The sequence below is a fragment of the Corvus moneduloides genome, chromosome 4 (genome assembly GCF_009650955.1).
Source record: "Corvus moneduloides isolate bCorMon1 chromosome 4, bCorMon1.pri, whole genome shotgun sequence".
Taxonomy (NCBI): domain Eukaryota; kingdom Metazoa; phylum Chordata; class Aves; order Passeriformes; family Corvidae; genus Corvus; species Corvus moneduloides.
Window position 1 is genome coordinate 36,872,939 of NC_045479.1, and position 22,488 is coordinate 36,895,426.

General features: G+C 37.2%; 1 protein-coding gene across 1 annotated transcript in view; it reads right to left on the reverse strand.

Annotated features, from left to right (window-relative positions):
- Positions 1-22,488, reverse strand: part of ZDHHC17 (zinc finger DHHC-type palmitoyltransferase 17) — a 67,695-nt gene that overhangs the window by 41,251 nt on the left and 3,956 nt on the right. Inside the window, exons 2-3 of the mRNA XM_032106228.1 lie at positions 8,955-9,058; positions 427-549 (exon numbers count right to left, since the gene is read on the reverse strand). Of these exons, the coding sequence (XP_031962119.1) occupies positions 427-549; positions 8,955-9,058 (227 nt within the window). The remainder of the gene's footprint in view (positions 1-426; positions 550-8,954; positions 9,059-22,488) is intronic.

Consider the following 22,488-nt stretch of genomic DNA (forward strand, 5'->3'; position numbering starts at 1 on the left):
AACACTTGGGGAAAGATATGATAGGCTTGAAAACAAATAAAAACCACTAAATAATTTAATTCTAAGGAAATAAAATTAAGTAGTGTCTTGCAAAAAAGAGAGTGAGAGAGCACATAATAAGGTGAGTGATATAAATCAAGATCCCCAAAAGACAGAGGAACCTGAAGTGCAAGAACTGCATCAAGAAATGGGAATTTTAGATACAGTTAGACACATCAGTAGTCACATGCACTCTAGTAAACAGCAGGAAGAAAATGCAATGCTGTATGTCACAGTGGGAGAGATGCATTAATGGACAAGAGCTCTGACATACTGTCAAGGAAAAAAGGACAAATTGGACACATTAAAGACATTCAGTTGTCCTAAAAAAAGAAATCAACATTTTTAAGGACATTAATTTTTGTTTAACAAAAGTGTAATACATACTTCACCAGATCTATCCTGTTGTTGATTGCAGCCCAGTGGAGAAGCGTTACATTTTCTTTGTCTGGTTGTCGTACATCATAACCAGCTTCCACCAACTCTCTACATCGTTCATATATTCCATACCTTGAAGAATAAAACAAGATATGTCAAAATGCTTACCTTAGATGAAAATGCATTCAGCAAACACCATACTTTTGGTCACAATACAAAATCTTCAACAGAAGAGAAATGAAGAAGAAACTTTCCTATAGGATAACAAATTTCTTGGAACAAGAAGCTTCCACTGGCAAGTTACATTAATCGAATCAGGATATTGCAGAAGACTTGTGTCCACAGAAAACCGTACTGCAGAGCAAGGCAAAATATCTACCAGCAGCATACTAAATTAAAGTAACCGTTCACTTCCCAGGGACTCCACTACATTTGCTTCTCCCACTTCTGTTCTCCCTCCCTTTCCAGCTCTTGACGACCAAAAAAAGCTTAGTCAGCTGATTTGACAGTATCTTCCTAAAATGCAGGAGAAGATAAGTTCATCAAGCCAACTACAAACACTAGCAGCTCAAATATTTCCCATTCTTCTCAAGACAACAAATAGCAATCTTCCTGATAGAAGTTAGTATCATTTTCTTTTTTAGGCCACTTCAGAATTCTGCACATTAATACGAAATCTATTATTTAAGAGAACTATTAAATGTGATGTACCACCATTTGAAAAAAAATTATGCACATATTTGAAAATTGAAGCAAATTAGGAAGCATAAACATCACTTAGGCATTTAATGTAGGAGTAACTCCAACATTAAATAATGTTTGCCTTGGTGCTTACACTGTTTTACCACCTATTTTTGGGTCAAAAAAAAACAATGCAGAAAAGGAAGTAAAGATTACATTTTGAAAATCTGTACATCCCATAGGGATTTCTCAAGTGTCAAGGAGGAGAATGTGGGAATGCCTTGCAATCAAGGTCAATGCCTTGTGACATCTGACTTCTGCTAAAACAGAATTTTAACAGCCTCTCAAAGTTGGGATTTAACTAAGTTTTTCATGTGCTGCTTCTATGTTCTACTTTCTGCAGAAGAGATAGCCTTAGAAAAGGCTCTTCTGCTTCTCATCAGCTTGCATAACTGATGCAGAGACCTTCTTCCTAGGGTAGTTACCATTCTTATTTTTTCTTTAATGTATTTGAATCTGGAACCTCAATCTGGATGAATGTTCAAATTACTCAAGCCAACAAAACTCAGGAATGCTTTCTAAGCCTACCACAGATTTGAAGCACAAAAATTAGTTGGACGCTATTAAAAAGTACTAGACATAACAGCCTACTTAGATCATGTTGTTTTCTATTTCTTAGGAAAGTTGCATGAGAAATTATGAAAAATGCTGGAAATTGTCATACTAATTATCTTTTCAAACACTACAAGAGATGAGAACAAAGCCTATTGCATGCAGTACATACCAAGTGGCAACACACTTGTAAAATGTGGTCCTTCAGACTGAGTAAAAAAGCAGCAGTTATGAATAATTTTGACAACAAAGCCTTTTTTTAAATCCGTTGGAGGTGGAAAGACATTTGGGTTACAGTGACTTAAAAATGTGCAACCAGCTAGACAAGATACACATGCTCAGACAAACGTAACTGCTAGGAAAACTGGTAAGGTTCTAAGTCAACCCAGTCTTTAGGCACACTTGATCTACCAAGTCCTAGTTTAGATCGGTAGTGTGGCCCGATAAGCTTGTACAAATGGCTTAACACATACATACCATTCCTGACTTCTCATCTCAGCTGGAAGGGCCACTGAAACAGGTTAGGACTACAAAAGGCAGGTCAGCCAAGAACAAGGAGTCAAGAGACAGTAGGAGAGATGGGGGAAAGAAGGACTTCCAAAAGCAGGACAGCAAATTCTGATTTTCCTACAGTACAGTATCACACTGCCATATTACAGTGTCTGAAGGCAGCCTGGAAAGTGATTCATATAGAATGGCAATACAACCATTTGTTGACAAGCTGTTCTACTCCAATTAGCTGTTATGACACCCCTTCCTGCTCGAGATAGCCTGCTGTCTTCACTTAAAGTACAAACTGAAACCATAATGTAAGAAATTATTGACCTAAGCACTACTCTTAGGTTTAACAGTCACCAGCAAAAAAAAAATGTATTGCCTAAAGCTGAGTTTAGCTGACTCTCCTCCTGTTTAAGTAAGCAGTACAAAACAGCAAGTAGGAATTTTTAAAATAAATTATTCTAAGTTATCAGAAAGATACAAAGAACACAAGGATACAACAATGTTAACTTCCTATAAAGTGTAAGAAGCAATCATGTAAAGCTTTCATGCAACGGATTAGGATTTTCCTCACATGTATTTGTTTCGGGTGGGATGAAGTTACTCTTCTTCAGAGTGGTTCCTATGAGGCTATGTTTAGTATTTGTGAGCAAAACAGTGTTGATTAACACCAATATTTTAGCTATTGCTGAGCAGTGCTTACACAGAGTCAAGGCCTTTGCTGTTCCTCATTCCTTGTTTTGCTTTGCTTGTGTGTGCAGCTTTTGCTTTATCTATTAAACTTTGTTTATCCTTAGCCTTTTGGTCAATTTCTCTATCCCACCAGAGGGAAGCAAGTGAGCAGCTGTGTGGGATTCAGCTGCCCAGCAGTTAAACCACTACATCACTATTGGCCAGCTATGGCAAACTGCACATATGCTTTAAGACGAGTGTCCTACCAAGTTGACTACACAACACAAAATGAACCTCCTGAAAGTAACCTTTGATTCCTACCCAAGTTTTTGTTAGACCATGCTGCCAAGATAGGTATAACCAAGAAGCACTATACAGTCTTGGGGGAAGGGGGCAGAGGGGTGATTATTCTTTGGGTTTTTTTGTGGGGGGAGGGCTGGAAGGGTTATTTGTTGGGTTATTTTATTAAAAGCAGAACTATAGTCCTACAGAAAATGTGATGCTATTTTCTGAAGAACTTGGCTTAAGAGGTATAAAAACAAAGGAAACCTGTCACAAGTGACCCTGCAGCCTGTTGAGGCAGAATGCTGGTGCCAGTGCCTCGGCAGAAGTTGCCATAGAACGCTCCAATTATGCTCCGCTGATGTTTACAAGTACCTCCTTCTAGAATTCACCCGAACACTGTGGTGAGGCCCTGGGCAAAGACTGCTGGCATGGCTTCAGATACAAGAAGGAATAGTATGAACAGATTCCTTCTTTGGGCATAGCATCATAGACTTCCCGTTCTTCCCACCAGAAGGCAAACTACAAGTCACAGTACATGGTACTACTTGGCTACAAAATAGAACACAAAATTCTGCATTACATCAGAACAGCCTTTACAGTAAAACAAAGCTCTTTCCAAAAGTGATACTGAGTATGAGGTATACAGCAATTTTTTAATTTAAGTCACCCTCAGTTTGTCTATTCCTAGCCATTTACTTTTGGTACCTTGAACTCAATCATAACTGTTTACTAAAGATGCAGCACACAAGGTATAATTTTATGAATCTTCAATTTATTAAATTGTCAGAAGAGGACTTAAGGATCTTGACAGACAAAATCTGCCTGGCAAAAAAAAAGTTAGGAATTTACAACAATTTGCTCCTCTTCCTGGAAACAGCAGGCTCTCTACTATTAAATAGAACACTGAATCTGCTGCAGTTATGGTTTCTTGAGCTCTGTCGCAGAAGTGAAGCATTCTTCTCTCACATACAACCTACAGTCTTCCGCCACCAATTTGCTGCAGCTGACTTCAAGGTTCATGATGCACTGTTTGGTTAGAAAATGACAAAGTCACCTATTTCAGACACAGTGTAATCACGCTTGTAATGTTATTATAAAGGGCTCTACACCCTTCAAGAGTAATGGAGAGAAAGATTCAAATCCTCACAGGAGACTGATATATTCATCTAACAAATACTCAGCAGCTGAGTGAATTCTAGAGGGTGATGCTGTAAACATCAATATGGAACATAATTAAAGCATATTATTGAGCATGTCTTGTTCTGAAAGAAAGAGGATTAGTCCAGGGCAAGAATACCATTGTGCAAGCTCATTTTGCGATCACAGTCTCTAAGCTATTTCAGTAACTAACCTGTAACATTTTATTTGTCATCGCAGGTTAAAGATATTCTGACCTTAATACTTTGAAAAACAGTACCCTACTGCCTTCTGCATTTTAAATATGTAATCCATTTTCTACTCTTTTGCCTACAAACACATAGACTCTTGAAAATAGACAATGCCAGCTTTACAGCACGATTAACATTAAATTTGGCCACAATAATAGGAAGGAATCTCTCTACATTGAGCACATCACCATGCCAACAAAGAGTAGGTAAACCAGGAGCTCACTCCCTCATCTTGCTATCACTGTAACTCAAATCAAAGCAACTGAAATTAACTGAAAATGCAATTAACAGAAAATGGATCTTTTTTCTCTTTTCAAATCTCATTCCCATGAATAATGATGGTAAATACTAACAAAGCCTTTAACACATTCTCAAGGTTTTTGTGTTAACAGTAAGACAATTTTGTTTTCAACAGAAAAGGTTTAACTTGAGCTGCTTAATGGACTATTAACAGCAGTGTTGAAAGACAAAAGAAATTCAGCTCTTACTGAATACTGTTCCAAAGCCCTAAATTGTCTCAACAGTTGTGGCCATATTACTAATGTGGTTAAAAAAGTCCCACTCTTCCACGAAAACATCAGGTACATTTCACTTTCAGCAATATAATCAACCCCATGGGCACAAATAACCAGGAATAATGGATGTGTATCTGTGTCACAGTCTGTCCACTCTCTCCTGTGAGTAGCTGAAAAGAGCCAGGAGTAACTCTTCCTCTGGCCAACCCTTACCAATTTTAATCATTCAATATAGCTTTATTTTTATCAGTTACCCTATGACTGATGAGAAATAGTCATGAAAAAAGCATGAATCCAACAATTTTTTCCTTTGCGAGACTCAACATAATTCATATTTTATGCTGCACTATTTCACAACGCACAGAACTTCATTTTGAATGATCTCATTGAATAAAACGTAACAGAAAAGTTAATCTTGTGATAATGAAATTGTAACACTTGAGTACAAGGAATCAATCTTCCAGATGTCACAAAAGCACTTATCAGTATCATTAATCTTTAATACCCATGTTCATAATGGTCATTTAACTTACTTTCAACAAAGCTGGAATTTGATAAAACTCCCTAAAAGCCAAAAGTGTCTATTCACTCTCAAGAGAACTGAAGAACACAATGCGAGGTTTAATGTGTCTCAGATTTTGTTCTCCTACTGACAGCCTACCACATGCTTCTCTACTTGTGAACTTCAGCTATCTCTCAGTTTCTCAGTTTAAAGATTTAAAACAAAATGAACAGCAACTTTGTCACATTAACACAGGACGTTTCCCAATACATCATATTAAAAGTTATGACTGCTGCCTTGGATGACAGAGGGCTACTGGTGCCAGACAACAGAAATAAATGTACCCAATACATCACCATTAAATTTCACCTTTAAATCACTTATGACAGTTTTGGTTTTGTTTTTTTTTTTCTAAACAAGACTCCATTCCCTCCCTGGAGCTCCAGTGAGAACTCTGAATATCACAGAGGAACAAAACCAAAGGCAAGCATGGATGATTTTTTTACTATTCCTTTGAAAACAGTTTTTCAAATACAGATGAGTGGCCCGCTTCTGCTTTCACAAGTGGAGACTTTCTATGAACCAAACAATTTTGCTATAGCCAAATATAATATGGCAAAAAATTACATATACATTCTAACATCTGAAACATGAAGGGCCAAGACAGTGCTACTTTGAAAGCTACCTAGATGCTCTTGGACATGTTTACAACAAAGTCAGTGAAAAGTGCTCTTTGTATGAATAGGTACTAAACCCAAACACTGTGATTTTTACTCCAGCAAAATTTTCTACAAAATAAAAACAGAGACTGACTATTTTTGATACAAAGCATGCCAAGGGTCCCCAGGTCTTCCGGAGAACTCATGAGGAGCATAATGGGGAAAAAATACAAATACCAACAAACTCTCTTCAATGAGCCAAACCACTGTTTTCTATATGAAGCCTTAATGTGATTATAAGAAGTTATTATAATTGTAGCTCATACCATATGAGCGTGTTAATTTGAGTCCAATCTACAGATTAAGAAGATATAGCACTGAAACAGTTCAATAAGATATGATGCAACATACAAATACTTATGGAAAAATGTGAGGAGTTTGCAAGGTCGTATTTTTCCTTGCTGAAAAACAAAATTGAGCACAGCAATTTACTAACACTGTTTTATTTCTGTGTAATCCAGTGTCAATAAAAACATGTCAAAATAGAATTCTACATTCAAACAGCACATATGAAATATAGATGAGTTTTAGATTTTTTCATCCCATTTTTCTCACCATCACCTTTAAGGTTTAAGGAACTATACTCTCAATTTTCATGTATGTTGGAACAATAACATAACAAATTATTTTTTCCAGGAGAAACCGGAGTTGGGAAAAACCCCACCCAAACCAAGAGACTGAAAAATCTTACTATATTTTAATTCTTATTATATTTTGCTACATCTTGCTTCAACTTACTGAACTGCTTATGGGAAGCGTTCTAGGAGACTGACGGGTGGTCCTTTTTTACAAAAACTTTGTGGTATCTTACTTACTTAGCACTGAACTAAAAAGTAAGGAAAGTCAGCAGATATTTTAATCTCAGTGAGTACTAATTTTAGAGGACAAAGGGGAGAAGATAAGATCACCTATTTTTTTATACATAAACGTGATAGGTTATGCTTTTACAAGTGCAAATAACTACATCATTTTAGTAGAAAAAGCGTATCTTTTCAAGAACACTGAATTAATGTATCAGCAGCATTATTTATTTTACTGCAAATCTTATAATACTTGGTGGGTTTATTTTCTACCTTAAATTTCAGACATATTTCACTTTATGACAGACATTTTTTATAACATGGCCTTCAAAACCTAGTAAATGCTTAAATAAAAGTGTGTCTGAGAGGACACAGCCTCAAGCTGTGCCAGGGGAAGCTTAGGCTAGATATCAGAAAAAAATTCTTCACAGAAAGAGTGGTTTGGCATTGGAATGGGCTGCCCAGGGAGGTGGTTGAGTCACCAACCCTGGAGGTGTTTTAAAAAGCCTTGATGAGGCACTCAGTGCCATGGTTTAGCTGGTAAGGTAATATTAGGTCACAGGTTGGACTCGATGATCTCAAAGGTCTTTTCCAACCTAGTTCATTCTGTGATTCTGTGAATTCTCCTCCTAATCAGGGAAGTGCTGCCTGGATACCACAACTTGATTATGTTGACAGTCCCCCTTCCCTGCAATATTAACCATTAGGGCTACAATACGAAACTGCAGTCCTTGTGGTGAGATGTCAACTCAGACCAGTTGGTTCTTGTATGAGGAGACTAGAAAAGACTTGTAACAACTCAGCTGAAAGCACAGATCAGCCTGAATCTGAGGGTTAACAGGGACAAAGGTATTTTAGGTTTCCAAATACGCAATGAGCATACAAGAATAGAAGGTAACTTGTAAAACCACTTCTGCTGTCAAACACACTTCCATACTTTTATAAGAAACAGCTAGTTTGATATTGTGCCAGTATTGTAATTTCTAAAAATACCCTAATATGAGTATTATAGGTTGCAGTGCTACCATTAAAGTACTTAGAGCAACAATAGCAGAGTCAGACATCTGTTTCAGGGAGCTAAACTCCTTACAACTCCAAAAATGAAGGAAAGTACATACTTCCTACTCCTAAACTGGGCCTGTGTCACATGCAGAGCTGCAAAGCTGCTTTCTTATAGGAAAAAAATGTAAGAAAAATTTTGTCTTGAGAAGAAAAAGGCAAATAGCTCTCTAAGATCCATAATGGCTCAAGCATTCAAATTGAAAATACAATATTAAAAATACAAATCTTACAGAACTATCTCAGCTCATTGAAGAAAAGTGATGGTGGTGACAGTTTCTGAATGGCAAACAGTAGCAAACTAAAAAAAAGCATCATGACAACTCTCCAGAAAGTCTTGTAAATTAGTATCTGCTACAGGACTGTGGAACAAACAAATTTGTATAATACATCTGCATAAAGAGGGCAATTAAATCTGCACTCAGTTTACTCCTACAGTCCTCCATGAAAGTTAGAGACACATTCTTTCTAACCTATAAATCAAACCCTTATGTTTGCATATAAATGTTGCCTGCTTACCTGTAAATCATCACTGACAGAAAATAAACATCAGTACCATTCTCTCTTCCAGCAATCTGTCCAGCAACCACCTATATTTACAACTCACCACAATTCCTCCCATTTTTTTTATACAATGATCAAAAATTTGTCCTAACAGTAATTTTGCAGAGGTAACTTCTGAAATCTTCCACTACTGGATTGAAAAAATACAGTTTACCTTCCACTTTACACAAATAAAGCAACCCATTTTACTGTTTCTAACTGATAAAGACACAGACAAATCTAACATTCAAAAATAAACTTACTGCGTGGCTTTGACAATGTCCCAAGTGCTGTAATCATCAATGTGGCTTTTCCGTCCAAGAGATTCACTGTATCCATGGTTGTAATGGCTTTGAGGTTTTATTTCCTAAAAAAAGACAAACTTGCTTTTAGAACACCCAAATTAGGAAGTTTCTGAGGAAAAAAAAAGTTAATTTTATAAGCAAAATTAAAACCAGTACCCAGTTCAATGTACTATAAAGCTACCTAAGTGTAACAGGGGTACATTTCTACATTTTGGAAAGCAGGCTACCATATTCCCCAGTATAGTTTTCAAACACTTTACAGAAAACACGACTTGCAATCACAGGGTCCTGCCAAATCCTACACTTTTTTTCCTACCTGTGTTTTTACAGAATGCTAACAAAAACTAAGAACAAATTTCTTTGGTTACTATTGGGCTTGGGTTTTTATTTTTTGTTTTGCTTTACTTTGCTTTTACAAATGCAACATAACACAGCCAGAAAAGCTATTTGCCATAAACCGACAAAGTCTCAGTATGTTTCTACAAATTAATGTTGCATTTCAAATAGCAGAGGTTATCTGTGTATGTTTAAGCTGTGGCTCTCAAAAGTAAATGGCATGACCATGATGTGTGCTTCGACAGATACAGCTCCCTGACTTAATTCTGTTGATGAAAGGCAACACTTTCAGGCTCAGTGCTTCCCCTGTTGGAATCTATACTCAAACACTGTATTAACAGATCACTAGGGCAGCAAGACACCATTTTTCTTTACAACACTCAGTGTTGTAAAGTGCAAGCTGAAACTGAACAATTAATTTTATACATCTTCTGGACAATTTCCTATGCGTTGCAGATACTATAGCCAATTGCCTCTGCGCACCAGCCATGCAATTCAGCATAGCTACATAAAAAACTATGAAAACTGCAATATGGGTGAAAAAGCAAAAAAAAAGGAACAAGCTCTCTGCACGTTCTAAAGATACATCTCAGTTGATTTCATTAAAGTGTATTATTTACGTTCAGTTTTCCCCAACATATACTTCCATGAGAAGAATTTTTATCTTTAATCTAAATCTGGAAAAACTTTTAAAAACCCCATGAAAGGTGTTTAATTAAACAGTTTCAACTCCCACTTAGTTACTGCAATGAGCTACCAACTTGTTCATTATTATACTAGACAGATCTTTAATTTTTTTTTTAAATAAAGAGAAATGAGTCAAGACAATGATCATGTAGTGCACCTAACCTTAAGAAGGATTCATAGTCACAAAGCTCCACTACTACCTCTCCTTAGAGGCATACGTTGCCCTGTTAGCTTAACTGACTAAGAGATATATTAGGGTTAGGGAGAGTTCCTATTGCCAGCATGAGCATGAGCAGGCCTTCCTATTTCTCATGTTCTCTCAGCTGGGCAGTAATTTCTGCAAAAGGAGCTGGTGGGCACAATGAGAAATAACTGCTTACTGTGCCCAGTTGGGGCTAGTGAGCCAAAGTGTTTTCTTGCTTCCCGGGACATTAACCCGCTCCCCACTGAATGAATGGGAGTTTAAGTTAACTGCCCTCTAGCGCTCAGATGTTAATTCATCTTGGCTGTTACTTCACAATAACTATTTCTACTCTAAAATTATTACATACATTATCTATATCTTTTAAAGACGCTAAAAAAAAAAAAAAAAAAAGATTGAAGTCTGAAACCCACATTTTAAGTATTTCCAGATTTCAACATGCTGAAGTACCACTTAGGCAGAAGTCTAAAAACTCTGGATACCAGTTATAACTTCAGAGTAAACTATCAAGAAATTAGTCTAGTTGCAAAGCTGAAAACTCTCAGTATTTACTTAAAAATTGAGTAACTTCAGTTGAGCATGTTTGTATTTGTTACATACAATATACCTATTTCAGACAGGAGGAAAAAATCCAAGTAAGAATTTCTAATGCATTAAGTACATTTTGTTGCACTAAATTAATATAGTAATTTATATAGTTAGATAAACTATGAAAATTTATACTCTAAAAAAAAATCTTTCACAAAATTGAATCATTTAGAGCTTTAGAACCAGAACACAGTTAACACTGATGACTAGTGCAGCAAGTCTTTATTTTCAAAATAGACTTATTCTTACGCACAGCTTTTCTTCAGAAAAACAATTTTTTCCGTTTCCACAGTACCTAAGTGATCAGCAGATTATATCTTTTCTTGACCACAATGTTATTCTGCAGCATTTAATTTTTCTTTCCAAGCCTGAAAAATTACCTAGATGAACCAATTAAGCATAGCCGGCCCAGCAGGAAGGTTGCTCTGTTGCCATCTCTACAGGAGAGACAACCTAAAAATGTAACAGGGCATCTGCTGTCATCCAAGTCATATGTTACAAACAATCCTCTTATAATTCAGGAGCATAGCTTTGCTTTGTATCTGAAGAAGGCAACAGCTTAACCAAGCCTTTTTTCCCTCAGCTACCAGATAAGCCAGAGTGTTATCTGGAGTAAAAGATGCTGGAAAAGATACCAGAGATCATTACAATTTAAAAGAGAAAGTAAAATATAAGAGAAGGCTATATTCATTAGTTTGTTCCACATTATTTTTTTTCTTGTCCGTCATATTAGGAAAAAAGCAGGATTTATACTATCTCTGTTACCCCATTATTACACCACACATCTGCAGCAGGATTTTACATATCAACTTGTAATGCTCAGACCCTGAAAAGCTAGAAGGATAAGTAGGCAGAGACCTGAACAAAAAAATATTAACTGTCCTGGAGCATCTTGATGAGGAGACAGTAGTCTGATGTATTTTTGAGCCTCCCACAGCTACTGGAAGGGGGAAAAGTCTCTCATCTAACAATTATTAAAAACAAACTGAGAAACTCTGGCTGTCTTTCAGCCATATATTAGTGTGCCAGAGAACACTATTTTTACTAACCTGCATTTTCCTGACCACTTCAAGCATGCAAATGTGGTTTCTGTTCCCTTGAGCCTACAGTAGCCAGTCAAGAGAGCATTCTCAAGCAGTGTACATTAATGTCAGCCTAGAGTGATCATGAAATCACAGCCTTATGATACTAATGTTTCCACAAAAAGGTTTAAGAGAATACAACAAAACTTCAGGTATTAACTAATAACCATGTAAATTTTAAAAAGTGAGAGGTGGTATTAACTCCTGCTTACTAGTTTCCTAATGACAGTACCTCTAAAAATATATATATTTCTTTTGTACTGATAGCATCTCTGAACTACTCTTTTTAACAGAATTTGTAAGTTTCAATATACATCAATACAAAATAGCTGAAGTTAAAAAACATTTGAGGTGATCACAAGTGATGCATGAGACACAACTAAGCAAGAAACAGTTCTCCCCTTTTTCCCCCCCAGTACATACCTGAGCAGCTACAATCCATTTGTTTAATATAAAGACTCACAACAAATATAAACTTAAAGTGAACCCTATGTTTTATAATTTATTAAGAGAGTTGAGTTCATATTTTACATTTAGGAATAGCTGAAACAATTCCTAAAATCCTCAAAGTTTTATGAGCATCACAGCCTCCAAAATCATACCACGGAGTCTTCTATAGCACAGTGCAAACTGTGGAAAAAAGGATGACTTTAGATGCGCCTGAAAAGAATATGCAGACACAGTTCATTTTGGAAGTAAATCTTTAACAGTACATCACAGGAAAGCATATAAAATCTGAATTCTCAGCCAATACAGTCAGTTCTCTGCAGCCCAGACACAGACTCCCAATCTTAGACTCAAAATTTATCAGTCATTATTATCTATGCAACTTGGCAGTTGCATGCTGGCTCACAGTAGCATGCTGGCTACTGCAAGAGCCATTCTGCTGGGGATAGCTCTTACCTGGCATTATGAGTGCCTAGTTTACGACTGTAATCTGCAGAGTAACCTCTGGGTTCCTAAGTCAAAAAGCTATCAGGAATCAGGAGAAAAGAAAACCTGGATTTTGTGAATCGCAGTCATAGTTGATTCACCTGCTGATAGGCCATTTGGACCAAGTCAATGCAAATAATGCTGTTACACACTGTGCTTGGCTGATAAGGCAAAAAGAAAAGAAGCAAGGTAGCAGCTAGAAACTGAAAATAATTGTTTTCAAGGTTCTGAAATTCCTGTGCAGGGCTAGGGCACCAGAATATAAATGCAGAAGAGTAGTTTCTCCTAATTATTCTAGAAAGAATGATTTAGAAAGAAATAATCAAAGACTAATATTAAGAGAATGCAACATAGGTTTACGCCACTAACTGGGCAAGCTACCAATAACAGGAGAACAACTGACAGCCTGAGGTAGGAGACCTTTAGAAGACCTACAATGAATGAATGCAAACCAGGTACCTGCTCAAGGTGGCACATTTCCCATTTCTAAATGTTTCGCATAGCAATTTAAAAGACTGCCATTTAAAAACCTGGTGAAATTAAACACAATCTCTTTTTACATGCATTGCTCCCACAGACAACTGCTTCAGCGCAGGCACGACCATCAGATGCTGCCGTAACACACCCAGGCACGTCTCTAAGTGGACGGCAGGCTGCTTGAACAAAGCTGGCTGTGCCCAGGCATTACACAGGCTGCTCAGCCCCAGCAGGACCACCCGCAGTGGTGCTACATCGGGGGCAATTTGCCCAGTGTGGGTCATTCTGCAGCAGCAGCTAAGATAGAGAGAAATCACACTTATGACATTTACATAGTATCTCTTTTCAGAGTTAACAGAAATAGTAACACACAAAATAGCGATTACTTTCTCCAACTTGCTGGACAGAAGAGAAAGCTTAACTTTTAAATCCTACAATGACCTAGATTGCCTGACTCCCACTACTAAAGGAACAGAAATAAGCATTAAAAAGTGAAAAATAATGAGTTTAGGCTTTTAAGTTCCCACCTAAAAGAATGAACCTCCCCTAAATTCACACGCCCTCACACAAATTTTAGGAATATACTTTAAATTCTTGAAACTACTATGATTTTTTTAAACATATGATATGACAGATTGATAATAAAGTAGCAACATAACATTTTGAGCCTAGAGTATAAACTGCATTCACAAATGGCTTCAACAACATTTCCCAAGTGTTAAAATATTTTCCCTTTTTTGATGAAAATATTTATTCCAGGAAAATTTAATTTTTCAATTATGATCAGCTGTTAAAAAACCCTAACAGCCAATTAAAAGATGAAAACCTAATTGAAACCCAAGTGCACTTGATTTTTGCTGTTTTGATCTTTAGTGACAACGGCTCTTCCCCAGCTGAGAGTCAGGAAAACTAGTAAGAAGGTAGTAGAGCAGAGGCCTGATGTCACTGATAAAATAAGTAAGTTGCAAACAGTAGTCTCTAGTTATTTCATCCTGTTTCAAGGAGCCATTTCCAAGTAGGACTTGAGCCAAAGTTGTTACCTTTGCTAAAAGAGAAAGGTCATTCCTCTGCCCACTCTTTCCCACTGCTCTTGGTTCCATGCTCCTGCTGCCTAACTCAAGCCAGCTTTGGTATTTGGAGCTATGGTCACACCACGCCCACTCCACTCCATTACAGGAAAGGGGAAGGGGGCAACAACAATAGAGAACTCTATCTTTTAGTAGGACAGCAAGCTGAATCTGTTTCTCCTGTGAAAACACAGGCTCCAGAGCCACTCAGAAAGGAAAAGCAAGTCAACAGAAGGTAGCAGGAACGTTTCCACAGCTGCTAATTGTTAATTTGACTAAGCAATCATGGAACACACCACAGCTTTTAAATACTCAAGAAGTTGGGCTGACAGGTTGAAGAAAATTATTCTGCTTAGAAATTGCTAGAGTTGGCTAGCTTAGAAGGTTGCAAGAAAGACAAATTTTGTTTACCTGTAAGAATCAAATTTGGTTCCCCCACTCCTACCAAGGATCACTACTTCTAGATAAGCTTCCCATTTCAGTGACTATCCTTTGACAAGGCCCTAATCACTCATAGGCATCTGTGACTATTTTGTCATTACTCATTAGTCACAAAATGTGCAGACTGCTTGCACAGATGCACAAGTAATGCAGTGCAGGAAAAAAAACCACAAAAGAGAATAATGCTTTAAAAACAACAACAACAAAAAAAAGACATGTTTCGGTAAAAAAAGGAACAACATAGAGAAAAAAATTTTCCTCTGGAAAATAGGACCAGTAAGATGGGGAAAGAGAAGATAATGCAAAATATGAAATATAACTCCAAAGGAAAAAGCAAGAAGTACAGGGGAGATGAGGGGGAAAAAGTGTTTATTCTTGGAAGCTGCGCTGATATCGGCATTCCCAATCAGTCCTCCTCATAACCAAACACACAAGTAAAGTTATGCTCATTTCCTCTCAATACTCAAAGCCTTTAATCTTTTCCAATAAAAAAGCCTAAATGAAATAACCTTAAGGATTCTGAGAACAGTATTTACAGAAAAAAATATGAAGTTATGCATGAAAGAAAAAGATGACCAAGACTGAATTATTCTGAGACAGCAATTTCATAATTCACAATTATACATAGCAGAAGGATATGAATAGGTCAATATGCCTGCTTGGACATAAGGAAGGGAGGAAAGAACTGCTGCTTACAGCTGCCACACATGGCTCTGGTAGGCATTAACAGATGGCTAGGACTGCTTTTCCTTTAACATTATGCAATGTTGCTGCAAGGAAGTGATACCATGATCAAAATCAGACACTCAAATTCTGAATGGTGACCAAGATAATTGAGACTTAAAGAGAAAATACTAACAAGTTTTAAAATAAAAACTTAGAAATAAAAGTATTACCTTCCAGAAAATATTGCATACTATTGCCTGTGCTTCTTAACAGAAACAAAATAATTTCTTTTTTAATTAATGTCTACACTGTTTTCGTATCTGGCTGCAGTCAGAGAATCATAATAAAATTAGAAGTGACTGCAACTATTTCAGGGAAGCTAAATAATAATCCTCATGTATGTGTGTTACATTTAGCAGGGAATACTGGAGGTTAGTATTAAATAATTGCTGTTCAATTTTCCTGTTCTTCATTTACTATAACCTTTTTAGTTTGCTCTCCCAGTTTTCCTCCTACTTTTAAAAAGGTGCAAGAATCTATACAGACCAATTTATACATAGTTATTTACATATTATAAACACCCACATTCATTTATATACACGAAGACCAGTCACTCATGAACTAACACTAATAGAAAAATGCTTAGAAAATAAATACAAGCAAATCAATCAAACACAAATGACAACAACAAAAAAGAGATACTGCCGGTTATTTTAATAATTTTAATGAAAGATCCTCTTCTAAAGTTTATGGTAACTTTCCTTCCCCTACCCCTTCAACTAATTCTGCAACACACAAAGTCACAGAAACAGGCTAAAATGTCATAGTTTTAGAGAGAATCACAATCAATTCTTTACAGACATTCTTCTCTAGAATCCAGTTTCTCCCAACATTTCCTGCTGCAACAGCTAATCTAACTGTTGACTGTCATCAAGTGGAAACAGTCTGATCCTTCTCATACTCACACAAAGACCTAGCCCAGAAAGTTAAGAATTCTCTAGGGCTATGTAGGTTCACAACTTTGAGGAGCCAAAGCGTACAGCTGCTATGAGCTGTTAGATTGTCTGGACCAGGATGATTCACATACACCTAAAGTTAAGCTAACGCGTGCTAGAAAATTTCCACCTAAACCAGACTACATTCTCCATGGAAGAAAAAAGCATGCCATATCACTTTTTTTATTAACTGATCAAATTATGCATTTTTAAAAAAAAGTTCAGTGTCTGGCTTACAAATATATACCATCAGACTTGCCTTACTTTGGTCCTTAACCCTTGGATTCTCCCTGCCCCATTACAGCATTAAATTACACCAAATGAGTATGACATAACAAAATAAACTTCTATTCAATTTCTGTGACTGTTTTCCATTACTTTTTACATTTTACTGCATATTGTGAAGTCTGTTCAGTTTACCTCCTACAATTCTGGTCTATTTGCACAGTTTCTTGACACACTAAAAGACAAGATTCGTTTACGGAAATCCCTAAAGAAGCTAATTATAGAATATGTAAACAATGGAAATAAATCTGTACCAAATACTTAAATCTTTTTTTTTAATCAATCTGTAGTTTGACAATGCTTTCTTTAAAAAGTGGTGAAATAGATGGAGAAAAGGCTCACCTTAAACCATAAAGGACCATGAAGTGGTCCTTTTGCTGCTACAGATTTCCACACACAAGCAAGTCAGCCATCACACACAGAACATAATCCTGCATACTCTCCAACATAGATCTAATTTTTTACATAATGAGTTAGAGACGCTCAACTAGACCTCTTAATCCAACCACTCTATGCAGAGGTCAGAGCGCATGTGATTTAAAGGACAGCTGATAACGAGGAAGAAAACAAGCACCCACAACCAGTCAACTGCATTCTAGTCATTTCCTTGAAGATGCTCCTAAATTAAACAGTGTTATAGTTTAGGAAGCCATAGCATCACAAATAGGCTTTTCAAGAGGCTTTGTGTTTGCACACACAGCATCAAAAGCAAGTGCTATTTAAAAGAGCTACATTTACTAGCATCTGTAAAGGTTAAAAAAACTAAAAGCTTAAAATGTTGTGGTGTAAAGCTCACTATAAAGCTTTTGTTTAGTCAGCAACTTAGATTAACATGTACATTTATCTTTTTGGCTTTCTTTTCACAGTGTTGCATTGTGTTCTGAGCCAAAAATCTAAGGATTTTGGCAAAAATTAACCTATTCTTTTTCCAAGTGATTTACACAGGTCTAGATCTCACAATACACAAGCTTACACAGCCATTAACGTAAAAAAAAAAAATATCCCTGAAAGACCTAAGTGCTAAAGTGCTAAACTTCAAAAATGCACCCAAGTATGTATCTAGCTCAACCCTGATACTCAACTACTTGAAGAAAAAACAGTCCTCTTTTTAAAATTCACAGAAAAGTATATTCTTAAAAGTCTTTTTCAAAGGTAAATGTCTTTTTCATTCATCAAGAATTAGAGCACCAGCAAGTGCACATGTCACAACGAGCAGTCAGCCTAGCTACAGATATTCTTTTCTCTTTGGCAGATACAGAAAAAAAGTTAGTACAAGTTGTGCTCAATCCTTACAAGAAATTTCAATTCACCATTCCCATCTCAACCTTGCAGAGGCCAATGGAGCCTTACATCAACAGCCAGCAAAGCAAACTCCCATTCCCACTTATGATAAACACATGCTGCTTAACCCACCACAACTAGGAAGTGCATGAAAGGTGCTTCTAGTCATGCTAATAGTCAATCTCCTGCAGCAAATGAGACAGCTCAGTGAATCCATGGTCTGACACTTAAGAACGGTCCCATTCTCTCCAGCTCCTCACTTTCCAAACCAGGACTGCCAGCTCACTGTCTACCTTCTGTCAGTACTTTAGTGCACTTGATCCTTCCATGAGTAGGCTTAGCAAACTGGCAAAAAGTTATTCAGAGCGCTTTCTTTTTACTGGATGCATTTTCTACTGATTTACTTCCCTGAACTGGCTCATCCTGGGACCAGATAAGCATCACTGGCATATGAGTAAAGCCAAAAGCATCTAAATCACAATCAGCTTAAGACAAGCTAAAAGTGACCTGCCATCAGGCAGGTGATCACATTCCTGGTCCTGGCTGCACCTTCTCCATTACCTCTTACCCATTCTCACAACAGCAAAGTAACAGTGTCAGATCAGGTCAGACTCACCAAGCAAGTACTACCCCAAGTCACCTACTGGCCACACAACTGCAAGAGCTCACCCCAAGAAGGGTGAGGAGCTGTGTCTGGGTTCCATCATGGCTTGAGACCGGCTTAGACTCAATCATAAAAATCGCATCCTTCAGAGCCAGCAATGCAAATGTTCTCAGAGCATGCTCGGACGTCTTCCCTCTCTCCCTACTGCGCTCCCTCCTTCTTGAGACATCTTCTCCTGATCTTGAGGAGCTTTCCAAGTTCTGACCACAGCATTCCCACTACCCTCCATTTTTGGTACCTCCTTTCTTATAGAGAGGACCAAGGAAACGCTTCTACATACCTCAGGGCATCCTACAAGTGTAGGAAGAAATTGCTAGATTTCAAAATTGCAGAAGACAAATTGTAGTCTAATGTTGCACCACATACTGGGCATGACAGGCCCAAGGCTTCAATTCATCCAGACTCCCTTTGACTTCAAAAAAAGCCTTCTACTTTGCTCCACAGTCTCATTTGTAATATATCCCAGTGTTCTCTCAACTACAAGGATACCCTGAAAGTCAAATCTTTATCTCATACTGTCTTTGAAAAGCCACAGAGGACAGCGTGCATGCTGAAATATCAATTACTGAGGCTGTTCCTGTCTAAACATGTCAGTACCAATGGCAGTATTGTTCAGTTTTCAAGCAAACAGCAAACAAACATTTTCCTCCTTAATTCTGTAGACTTTCTTCCACATTCATAAAGTCTCATTACTTTCCTAGGCAAACAGGCAAACACAGTGAAACAAGCACTGTTGAAAGACTAATCTTATGTAAAATCTGAGAGAAATAAGGCCTGTGCTTAATAAGCAAAGGAAAACTGAATCAACACAAAGTTGGGTCAAACCAGATGTTTATAACTTATGCATTATGATGGCCTGTCTGAAAACAAGTTTTTAACTTTAAAATCAATTACTGCCCAAATCAGAAGAAAATATGTATAACAAAAACTGTAAATAGTTAAAAAACTAGTTTAAGTGTTTTACCAGATGCCCAAGAAGCGACAATTTTACTGCTGAGAAAGACCAGAGCAGTGAAAAACTGCACAGTTTACAAAGAAAGTAAGAACAACTTTGTAAGAACAGCAAGAGAAGCATTGACAATGACCATGACAAATTAGAAAAATACAAAAAAACTGAAATGCTAGCAAAAGGATACAATACATCCCTATCCCTAGAAGGGCAAGCACCATCCTAGCAATAAAAGAAATTAACAAAAGTTGTCAAGATTACAAAGTAAGAACTGATAGAACTGTCAATACAAAAACACAAACCCACAAAGTTTGAAAATATTAGGTAAGTGCAGAACAAAAAGTCTGGCCAGAAAATTTAAATTGCCACAATAAAATGCTTTCTAATAGAACAAGTATTAAACTTTTTTAAAATAAAGGTTGTTTAGGTCAACCATATAGTCCAAAAGACAAGAATATTGCTATTCATGAAGCCAGAAGAAACTCCTGCAGTCTGGATACAAGATGACATGGGTTATAAACAGTAACCATTTTAAGTTATTGCTAGCTTTTCTAGGTTTTGATACAGAACAGACAAAAAAGCAAATACTAATAATATAGCAGACTAGCAAAGACTAGTACCATGGCTTCAAAGGAAATTAAAGCTGTCACTTTCATTTGATAAAGTAGTAGCAATGGTCAAACACAGTTAATGTCCAAAGTGTTTGGGTTAATGTTTGGGACTGATATTTTGATTAAAAAATTAGAATATAATGAAAGTTAATGTGGTCTATCTTGCATGTATTAAAAACTAAAGGTGAGCAAGCTTCATTCTTATAATTTGCTTTGTGACTACTATACACACTCTCCTAGTTAAGGAATATGCTCCAAAAAAACCCTCTTTATCTTCTCAGTAGCTCCCATTTTTAAACCCCCAGAGAAGTGTCAATATGAAAACACTAAGCATCCTTTAGAGCCTGTACCTTGACCCCACCCTATTTCACCATTGTCTGCAACCTAGAAGTAACCAACAGTTAGAGGTAATGCTAACACGGTGGGGAGGGCACAGAGTGTGTGGAGAGAGAAAAAGTGGAACAACTAATACTCTGTTTCTTATACAACTTGGGGAATGTTGGGACAGGACAAAATCAGGGTTTTTTAAATATCAACAAAAGTCCTATCTAAAATGAAGACCCATCCTAGAAATGATTGCGAACAGATGGTCATTATCTGGGTACAAGTTTCCAGTGTAACGCAATTCCCAACAAAACCAGTACAAATATACGTGTGGGGAATGATGAGCAGGTATCATAGGATGGCCTTGGTTGGAAGGGACCTTGAAGCCCATCTAGTTCAAACCCCTCTGCCATGGGCAAGGACACCTTTCACAAGAGCTCAGAGCCCCATCCAGCCTGGCCTTGAAACCTTCCAGGGATGGGGCATCCAGAGGCATTTACTACCACAACTGTGTGACTGCCAGAATAGTGCTCTGTTCCCAAGTTCCTCCAACAGCTAATGCACCGAGAGCAAAGCCATGAAAACACTGGAAGGATGACTGAACATCAGAGACTCAAAAGGGTCAGGAGGACTGCAGACTGTAACAGTAGTGTAGGGATCTGATAATCATCAGCATCTTAAATAAACAGACAGACCTATGTTTGGACAGATATCTCTCAAGATGTAACTAACAGAAATAAAATTCAGACTAGAAATATGTTTAATTCTTAAACAGACTAATTATATTTGAGGGCAACTTTCCCAGCTATGCAAAATGATCTATTATGGTAAGATTTTGTTCGGGTTTTTTTTCACTTTATGATAAGTATTCTGATGATAAAAAGAATTCGTTAAAAAAACTTCAGCCTGCAATACAAGGTTGGATTAGATCTGCAGTCCTCTCCAGCCTCAACCTCTGAAGCTACCCAAGATACACAAAGCAAGGTTCAACCTTCAATATCAAGTATGCTAATTTGTCTGAGACATCACAGTTCTGTTCTCCTTTTTAAGCAGCATAATAAGTGATACCTGATCTTTGAATGAGCTCACAAATGCAAGACTAGTCTCTGGAGTGATCCTGACTTAACAACACAATAAGTCCTGTATCTGTACAGGACAATTAAGAACAATCTGCACTGAAGTACAACCCCAACAACAGCTACAGAGCTCCACAGAGAATAGAGCTGGATGGTAAAGTCAGGCCTTTCACTGAAATCTTGAACAGAAAAAATTAGAGCAAAGCTATCTACAGTAGGTTTACTTGTTTTGTTCAAATCACCAACAAGGAATACCAGGATACGCTTCTAACTTCCTAGGTAGTTACAAACTGAACCATAAGGAGAGAAACAAAGGTAAGAATGACAGCTTCCATCTGGGAAAAACTCCTGTCAAACAGGGCCCATAACTATTAACATCGCTTTTCAACTTTGCAGGAAGATGGTTCTCAGACAAGACTTTTTTAATGCCAAAAGAAATCTGTAATAAACAGTAACTTCCGTCTCAAATATATTCCATACTACCTGACACCAGTAAATGCACTACACTGAAGTAACAAACCAGATCTTCCTCCCCAGTAATAGTTCTTACCATTTAGGAAGAGATACAGCCCTCAACAGCTGCAATACCTTTGGCAGTTAGGGCCATACTAGGCCCACATCTAGAATATTTTTCAAATATAAAAGAGCATTACAAGCAAAATCCATTTTCTAAAATTCTCCTGCCTCCCCGCCCCTTGAATTACAGAATTAAACATCCAAACTTATCATCACCCACCACAGAACAATCAGGAACTCGCTCTTATTTAGAAGATACAAGGAATTTAAAGTCAGGGGGTCTGTTGGCCTACTAAAATAACTTATTCAAAG